This window comes from Chaetura pelagica, unplaced genomic scaffold (assembly GCF_000747805.2).
Source record: "Chaetura pelagica isolate M959 unplaced genomic scaffold, ChaPel_1.0 scaffold112, whole genome shotgun sequence".
NCBI classification, from domain to species: Eukaryota; Metazoa; Chordata; class Aves; order Apodiformes; family Apodidae; genus Chaetura; species Chaetura pelagica.
In genome coordinates, this window is record NW_009952798.1 from 2,404,858 (window position 1) to 2,414,826 (window position 9,969).

The following is a 9,969-nucleotide window of genomic DNA, read 5'->3' on the forward strand; positions in this document are numbered from 1 at the left end:
GAGCAGCAGCCTGCAACTTTCTCCTCTCCCCTTCTACACAACTCACTTCAAATCACCTTCTTTCAATTAAACCTACTTTAAGCTAAATGATTTCACTACCAAGTTGACTTTATATATAAACATCCCTATTTACCACACAACATTTTAATATCCATATCAAAGAGTTTCTAATTAACATTAGCAGGCATTTTGAGTCTTTTTTGTTACAAGCTCTCAGAATATTAATAGCTGTGAGTTCTTGCCTAATAGGAAAGAAGAGCCATATTTACTTCAAACTGAGAAGTGAATGGGAACCTCACTTGACACTCCAAATGAGGTTGTCACAAACAAGGAGAGAGTGAATAGGAGATGAATGCCCATTTAGTTTTGACTCCAAGGAGAACAGAACTAAGCCTTTGCAACATTCTGCCAGAGGTTGCCTAAGTCAAGAGTGACAGTTATCTCAAAAATGACCACTTTTAATCTTGTTGGCTTATAAGACACCATCTATAAAATTTGGCTATGCTCCCTGAGATACTGAATCACTAATTCTGCTGTTCTGGGGCAGCTTCTATTTCGCTAAAATGGAAAACCCCATTAATGAAGTTATATATGGAAGTTTTCCAGGAGGAGAGTAATTTCATGCTGATTTCACTGAGTAGGATCAGTAGGGTGATATTCCACCTTGTAAATTGTTTGCTTTTGGCAAAGGAGAAGAATTACAGTAGCAGTCACACACTTGACTTAAATTTTCCTTATTAACATCCATAAAAACTTTGTGAGTCAGAATTTTATAAAGGAGGCTACCACCAAGCAGCCTACATGGATTTGCCTTAGTGAAGTATTAATGACAGATGTTTTAATGCACTGAAGTTTTCCTTGCCATGATTCATTCAATAAGGCAATAACAGCCTTTACTCAGACAGTAACCCATCCAGAAAGATCACTACTAGCTCTTCACAACAGAGCAACTTCGATTCATTGCCTTAAATATTTTGCTTTGGACTTCATCCACCAAAATCTCTTTTGTGTCATTCCAAGAGAATGTTTCTCCTGTATATGGAAAATATCCTCTCTGCACCTAAACATCATCATGTGATGTTTTGCCACCTACAGGCTCAAAGCCCCACTAACTATTTGCAAGGATTGGATGGAAGACCTATAATTGCTGCTCCTGTATTTACAAAGGTAATTTGTTCTATCACATATTTGGAAACTAAAGAGGTCAATTAATTGTATTAAGAGATATTTACATTTTTCTAGCTATCAAAGATAAAACCAGAAATGATGCATTTCTTAAGCAATTCAAGGATTTAAGTGGCTTTATGAAATCTTACTGAAATCAATATGCCTTCCAGACCAATAAGACATTTACTGACTGTCTATTCATTTTCTCTAATAGATGTTACAGGATATTTCAGCTTCTGAGGGGCAGCTTGTTGTCTTTGAATGTCGTGTGAAAGGAGCTCCTTCCCCAAAGGTTGAATGGTATAGAGAAGGAACACTGATAGAAGATTCTCCAGATTTTAGGATATTACAGAAAAGTATGTTTCTTGTGCGGAAATACTCTAATGTCTAATAAAATACAGGCAAGCAACAAAATTGCTGACATAGCAAAACTTTGAAATACTTATTACAATGGCAAGAACTATATTAGCCGTATTGATGGCAATAAATCTGGGTTGCAGAAGCCAAAATTGTGGACGAGTTGAACAGCAAACTCACAGGTAGTATTCATCTGAGATTCCCCAAACTCCTGAATTGTTTTGCCTTCTGCTTTGGTCCCTTTGCCACTCCAATGTCCTTTTCTAACTCAGCCTTACTTCCTCTCTTTGTATTTATGCCATTTAGGTAGATTTCCATGGCCCATAAACCCCCATCTTTTAGTTAAGTGATCTTGCAATAGTGCTTATGAGCAGTGGATTGCTTATTTATCCACAAAGGAAATGTGATGTACACATTAGCATGATTACACACGTGTGTGTGTTTGTGTGTGTGTGTGCACATGATACATGAGAGGTACATCTACTTTAATTTTCAAATGCAGCCAGAACATCTGCAGTTTCCTCCTAAGTCACTGGTATGCTAAAACAGCCAAAGCTCAATAGAAATTCCTTAAGTACCACACTAAATCAAACCTAAATGAAACAATGTTTTATCATCATTCGATTAAATGTGTGCAATAGTTTCAGAATTGTCTTCAAGACACAATAAAGTAGTAGAACACTGCAAAAAAATACTTCTTGTAGAATTTATTTCCTATGTATAAGTTTTAAAAAGTGTTAATTAGTGTTCATATTGTTCAGTGGATTTGACATACCACTGAGTATAAGGCCTGGCTGTCTCCATCAACCCTCTTTTAAAAAGAAAATTGGATCAAAAGGAGCATTCCATCATATTGAGAAGAGCAAGCTTCACATTTAGTGCTTAATTAAAAAACCAAAACCAAATAAAACTATTACCAAAAGTAAGTATATTCAATCTGCTAATTCTCCTGTTCTTCCCTTTAGAACCCCGATCTATGGCTGAGCCAGGTAAGGATCATCAAAAGGCTCATACTTGCTTGATTATACACATGGCGATTTAACCTCACAAAATATTAATGATGTAAACTCCATATTTAATAGAATTTCTTCTTTTCCCCATGTTCTATAGTTACAAGGGAGATGCATTTCACTGTAGACTGTTCCATAAACATGTAATTTGAATTAATTCTATCACTTTGGAAGAAAATGTTTTCATTCTGCTTCGACCCAGTTCTAACTTAGGACCTAAATGTTACCACCTTCTGAGCTCAACAAAATTAATGTGAGGGTCCCCCATACATCTGAGATTTAGAAATACAACAGATGATGTAGGAGTGAGTTATTTTTATCTAGTTTACTAGTTAGGGAACATTGCATCAGACGTTTAGCCATGTCAGCCATTCCCTTTGCTCCCTACCAGCGTAATATGAGAGCATCACATCAGGTGTTTCACTCCTGATACCACCAAATCCTACAAAAGTGGCTGGATTTGCTAATTTCAAGTGTCAGAGAAGAATGTAGGCTACTCTGCCTGCTTTGAGCAAAGGGGCCTTGTAGATTTTCATTTCTTCTCCCCAAGACAATCACTCTCCTTGTTCTGCTTTTCACTATTAAAAACACAAAGCTGCCCCTCCTAAGACAGAAAATTCCCAAAGCACTATTAATTCTTACAGAACATAAACTTCTGTAATTCTTCTCCTTGCCCTGTTAGAAGTTATTTTACCCGAAAAAGTGTCTTGAAAGAGACTCCCTCTCTCTGCAATGTCTCTCATTGAGTCTTAGGAATGAATACATGGGGCTTCTACCAGAACCCACTGATGCCATTCCTTTACTGTCCAGTGGCATCACTGCTGAGTAATGTGAAGCAGTTTTTAGAGGGTAATCAGTTGGGTGCAGTTGTCACTGCCTCATCACCTGCTGCTCAATCAGAAGGAATCTGGACTTCCATGCATGCAGTGGTTGGCAAATGCAAGTATCACAAACTAGATACTAGAATGCTTTAAACTAGTTCCATAATCCTAGTACTATAATAAACTATTATTCTTCTATAGTTGTTAGCAAAGAGTCTCTTTGTTGCTACTTGATTTTCCTCAGTGACCACATGAAACAATCAAGTGTAAGGGTGGCACGGTCTTTTACTGAAATACTCATAAAACATGAATCCTGTAGGGTTTTAGGACAGTTTCTTGAGAAATGGTAGCAAAATAGTCACTGACTAGTTGAAGAAATGTTATCAGTCCACATTTCAATCCACTCTCCCTCCCCAACCCAGCTGCCAAGGCAAATGGAAGCTTTAAAATCCCATCACCATAGGAATTTATTACTGGTGCTACTGCCTGGGCATGTCAACTACTGGTCAGACAGGAATGTCATAACTCCAGATGGACTTTTCAAGATGGAATTTATTTTTTGCTAATACAGTTTTCCTGGCACATTTTTTATGCCCATTAAGTGAAAAAGCAACTTTCCACAAGCACAGTGAGCACAACTCCTCTACCTCCAAATCTGCACTGATACTTTTGCAAAATGTCAGTCTATGTGCATGTGTTCTATAATTTTCAACTTTATAAAGTGACTCCACTTGAATTGTCCCCAGTTAATTACAACCAATCTTTCAATCTGCAAAGAGATAAAATACATATATTTTAGTGAGTTGTGAGTACGGAGTACACTGTACTCCTCCAAATTCAATGTTAAGTTCTTCAGAGAGGAAGTCTGTACTTCATGTGATTAGGAAAACATTTTCTAATGTTTTCCAAACACTGCTGACACCTGTTCATCACTCTTTTGGGGCATGCTGGAGCACAGAGGGTACCAGTTGCTGCAGACAATGCTGATAACAGCTGCTGCACACACACAAAGGCTGCCAAATTTGATAACATTGGTGAAACAAAAATCAAACTGAGCAAGGTGGAAAACCTTAAGAAAATGTCCCTGAGGGTAGTCAAAGCTTTGTGTCTTTGCTCAATGCATGTTCACTTCAAGTAATAATACTGCTCTGATGCTTTGCAGAGGAAATTTGCACCCTTGTTATTGCTGAAGTATTTTCAGAAGATTCTGGCAGTTTCACCTGTACTGCAAGCAATAAATATGGCACTGTGTCTAGTATAGCTCATCTAACTGTCAAAGGTAAGAAATTGTTTTGGCCCTTTGTTTGCTAGCAAACCCAAGCAGAGCAGGCTGCTGCACTCTACAGTCCAAGCTGCTTACCAAACATGCAGATTGCTGTGTCTTCTCAAAGTGTCCTTCCCCAGTTAGAAATGTGAAGGCACAAGGAACATTAGGGAATTAATCCCACACAGCCCTTCCAAAAACGTAACTCATGCTGATCTCAAGATTTGGGCAACAGCCATTTTTGAAATCGCTATGGACTGTCTAGTTTGCTGTTTCAATAACCCTTTGGTGCAGAGCCCAAAGGAGGAAAGCTCAGAACAGATTCTTTCATACATACTCTATTCTGCCAAGGCACTAAGCAGTTAGGTGAGCAAAGCACAGTCCAGAAAAGCATAGTGCACTGTTAACTTCAGTTCAAGTTCTGGCAGTGTTCTTCTTAACTAAAAAGTTAAGAGAATTCTCTGAGAAGAAAATTTGTGTCTCAAAAATGCTGGTGGAACTCACAGGGGACATGGCTGAAGACCACTGCTGGATCTTCCAAACTAGAACTGTGTCTCTTTTCCCCCTGCCTTTACAGTATTCCTTTGTTAAGAGAATTTGTTGTTAAACAAAAGAGAACAAATAACCTCTGACAGCAGAGCGAGTTTTTCCAACTGTAACTTTTGTGATTTCATTTCACTATAATGTATTGTATTTGCATGTCACCAAAAGTTTGGTATTTGCAGTTTCAGCATCTGAAGACAACAGTAATGCTGATACCCTTCACACAATGAGCTCAATCAACTTAACTGCTGCTGAACATCAACCTCCCCCATGTACTCCTTCCTATCATGTCATAAATCAAACCCCTAAGCCTAAACTTGAAGGTGTTCTTGTGAACCACAATGAACCCAGGTCGAGTTCCAAGATAGGTCTCCGTGTGCATTTCAAGCTGCCTGAAGATGATAAAGGCAGTGAGTCATCATCAGAGGATGGACCCGGTGCTACAAACCAAATCAGACCCAACTATTTCCAAGAGAGAATAAATGGACAGCCAATGAAAATACCAGAGCCAACATCACCCTCCAAGGAACCTCCTCCAGTACTGGCTAAACCAAAGCTGTAAGTAAAAGGGATTCTAAGTCTCAGGAATATCTCTGATACTATTCAGTATTCACAGACCAGGACACTGTTGCACTCGACCATAAGAATAAAGCACAGAACAAAGAGACAGTCAGGATCACATGGTGCTAGCCTAATTAACCATACTTATAGATAACATATCCTATAGAGCTATGTATTTTTTTTTCCTGTATAACCTCCAAAAAAAAAAAAAAGAGTTCTCCAAATTTAAAAGGAAAATGTTTTCCCTTTGAAATTTTATTTAATTCCAGAATGTTTCCTGCTGCAACCAAAAGGTGAACAACAATGCTTTTAGGCAGGCAAAATAAAAGCAGGTTCTTCAAATATATTCCACTCAATTCTGAGCATGCCATTGTGCCTGAACATTTCCATCTTTCTACCCAGCATGGGCCAGCAACCAGCTGGCAACTGTAGTGTTAAAGGCCAAGCCTTATGACTTGTGTCTCACAAACATATTCTCCTCCTAAAACAGGGAAAATACTCAGAAATGTTTGATAATGTAAAACCACTTGAACTGAAAAGCACATCCAAGATCAGTGCACTGTAAGCTCAAGGGGACATTTTAAGAAGTCATGTAGTTTTCTTAGAGGACATTTTATGGAATTCACATGGCAGTTTCCTAAGAAATATATTTTCAGCATTTTTGAAACCTCCAAAATCTAGTTTAGCAAAAAGGATGCAGAGTCCTTCATTTAATTTCTTAAATAGGCAGAAGCCTCAACTAAAGGCTGAGGAAGGAGTTTACAGAGTAATTAATAGGTACTCTTAAGCAGGGATGTAATTTCACACTATAAACATTACAAGTGAGAAGACAGAACTTATATAGCATGTAACAGAGGAAGAACTTGGAGCAGTGTTTTCTTAATGTGCCCATATTCACAGCCCTTTCAGAGCCACAGTATGTTTAAGGGAGAGGAAAAGCAGTATTTAAGTTGTCCCATGCTTGAATAAAGCAGATTTTTGCTCAACAACCATCCCAAACTCTCTAACTTCTTGAAAGCTCTACATTACTATTTTTATCTACCTTTAATATGATTTTTGTTTAACACATTATTGAAACTTCCTTTTAACTTTTTTTTTTTTTAATAAAAAGAAGTTCTGTCGACTTAGTGTTTTGGGTTTGTCAGTACAAGTTGTGTTTGGTTTCTACCTCTACATTTTTTGCTTTTTAACAATAGCTATTTCATTCTCAACAATTTATTACATGATCACTTTCCATATAATTTATGTCCTTTTTTGTTTTGGAAGGGGAAAAGTTAGCCTGTTTTCCATATGCTGTATTTATATATATATAATTACTAAATAAATTACTTGACATGGGACTTAGATGCAAAGTAAAAAAGCCCTGACAACTTATACAATTGATAGCATCTAGGAAGCAACAGTTGCATGAAATGCAAGTCCTTTCTGGATGATGCACTCCTGCCTGTCACCAAATGTCATCACCACCTACAGCACATGGGCAAAATGTCTTTTGGTGGATTACTGCAAGGCTTTATTAGCCAAAAATTCTGGTTTCAGGACCCACTTTCACAGGAGCTAAATAACTGCAATCTACCTTACAAACACACATTTAAAATCTGATAAACCAAATCCTACTCTTAGTTACACAACCAGTGAGGTACTAAGCTGACATAGAGTAGAATTTGTCAACGTTACTCTATAAATATCTTCAAGTAAGATTTATATTTACATTTCATGTGTTAAAATTTAGGAATCATCTTCAGCCAAATACTTTTCAGGCAAAAAGCTTTCGTGCCTCTGGCAAAGAAGAGGAGAGGAAGGAAAAGTTTATTTTAATAACAAACTAATATTATGTCACAGCATATGTCATGCAGCAGCTTCCTCTGGCTCTTTACTGTATCACAGGACAAAGACTCTTTCTCTCACAGCTCACAAATGGAAATGCAGTCAGCTGGCACATTCTGGCCATTTTACTTATCTTTGTTTTATATGCAGTGATCAGACCCAGCTAAAACAGCTCCAGAACCAGGTCTTGCTTGAACAGCAGCTGTATCAGACATCTTCAAGAGAGCTGTCATTCAACACAGCTTTATTGAATTCTGCTACTTCACTCCAGCAACAGTCCACCTCGACTGTGTACAGGCAGAGCAAAGTCTCTGCTTCCCAAGCATTCAGCTACAGCCGACAGAAGCAGCTCCCACCATCACAAACCACACTGCCTACCAGCTCCTCTTTCAGCTCCTCAGTGACAACATTCAGCAACGTCCCTCAAGGAACTCAAAGAACAAATCACAAGGAAAATTCCACAGGAAATCCTCCCTCTGCCCAACCAAGGTCTTCAGGAGGGTTTACCAGCAAAAATGAACAGTCCCTACCAAGCCCTAAAGAATCCATGATGCCTCCATTAACACTTCCTACATCTGGTGTAAAACAGTTCCAGCCACAGAGTGTGACTCCTGCTCCTGTCTCCCCAACTGGTCGGATTCAGAATCCAGTAGCTTTCCTTAGTGCTGTTCTTCCTTCACTTCCTACTGTGCCATCCACCAATGCTATGGGACTGCCCAGAAGTTCACCAGCCACGTAAGTAGCATAAACCAGTTGTGCAGAAGCAGGGACACAAAATACTCATAAAGGAAACTACGACACGTTTCTGTTCAGGGACTGGGTGGGAGTTTACAGAATTGCAAGTCATTCTTAAAGTAGAAAAGTGTTTTTCATATATTCCGGTCATTTCATCCAAGCTTTTCATTCAGATGAGGAAAAAAAGAGCAGCTTCTATAATAAGATACATCCAGGGTAAGATAAGTTCAAGATAGTGAAATGGGAGTTTATAAACAGATATATACAAGAATATAGGGGCTCAGAGCTTCACAAGACTGTACTACTAGGAGAAAAGAGATTTCATGAGCTTGCAGATAAGTCACTCTAAGACCATTTGCCTACGGATCTACAGAACATTCTTACTTGTTGTAAGCAACAAGTGAAGTTTTAAAAGGTACCTCATAATGTAACTTATTTCTTAGTCCAGGTAAATCCAAGAAATCACCTCTGTAAAGCTATTTTTCTGGTTGCAATCCTTTCTGTATTAGAAACCCTCGAGAAAATCTCAAGGGAGTTAAAGGTTTGCACATAAATATTTTAATTGGCAGCCAACATGACTTCTGTGACAAAACAGCCACCGCCAGAGAAGCAAAGAAGGATGATGTCCTACTGGAAAGGTTGTGACCTTGAGAGTTCCTTCTCTACTTGTAGAGCTGAAATTTTAAAACCAGTGATTGCTTTAACTATTCCAAACTCAAGCCTTTGTCCTGCTTTCACAACACTGCAACAGCAAGCAAAAATCAACTACTTATCTACCCCCTTCCTCCTCCTTCAGAGCTGGTGCACAAGTGCTCAAGCACTATTCTCCTCACATTAATGACACTTAACACTTGCCAAGTGCTTTACTTCTTCTAACTGTTGTACAGGCTTTACCAAATAAATCCTTATAATAGGTCTACCAGGTAGAGTAGTTAAATGCAGTGTTCTTCCTTTCAGCTCTCCTGGGTCAAAGCCCAGAGCTGAATTCCCACACAAGAGCTCATTGTGCTTATAGTCAAATCTAGACATGGGAGAGAGTCAAAGTGAGGGCAAAAAAGATCAGGAAGGAACCTGATCAGTATCTGTGCTAATCTGTGAATATCTACTGAAGATTTTACTTCCTTTTTTGGCATTATCAGTTATAATTCTGGTTACAAAAGCAGTAAGAATCTCCACATCTACAGAGCAACAAGTGCCCTTGTTGCCTTTTACCTAGAACCCCTGCTATTAAGACCCCGAGTCCTTGTAAACTACAAGAACATTGCACACTCTCTAGCTGTGTGTGGCTGCTGCTCTTCAGCAGTGCACTCTCACAGTTTCCCAACTGTCCCACTTAAGAATTTAACTATTTTTAACTTTGGTAAAATAAAACTGGCTACATCTATGAAATAAAAATGAAAAGAAGTTTTGATGTTGCCTGTCATGAACGGGTGACTGAAATGAAAGAAGTAACAGTTCCTAGAAAGAGTAAATCATCAATGAAGATGTGAGGAAAAGATCAGTATGAAATGGCATTAACTTTGAAATTATTGCCTGATACAGTAAAATGTAGAAATCGTATACCTATGGTAGTACCTGCACACATTTCTTGTGACATGATTATACCAGGATAAATATAAATGGGACTTAGATGCTTAGTATAGTATTATAATGCTTACACTCTAAGATATGTGTCCTTAATTCC

General features: G+C 38.4%; 1 protein-coding gene across 2 annotated transcripts in view; it reads left to right on the forward strand.

Annotated features, from left to right (window-relative positions):
* MYPN (myopalladin) overlaps positions 1-9,969 on the forward strand; it is a 49,535-nt gene that overhangs the window by 17,387 nt on the left and 22,179 nt on the right. For both annotated transcript variants that reach the window (XM_009994852.1, XM_009994851.1), the window contains exons 5-10: positions 1,096-1,167; positions 1,382-1,523; positions 2,490-2,513; positions 4,518-4,634; positions 5,351-5,720; positions 7,701-8,285. In XM_009994852.1, the coding sequence (XP_009993154.1) occupies positions 1,096-1,167; positions 1,382-1,523; positions 2,490-2,513; positions 4,518-4,634; positions 5,351-5,720; positions 7,701-8,285 (1,310 nt within the window). The remainder of the gene's footprint in view (positions 1-1,095; positions 1,168-1,381; positions 1,524-2,489; positions 2,514-4,517; positions 4,635-5,350; positions 5,721-7,700; positions 8,286-9,969) is intronic.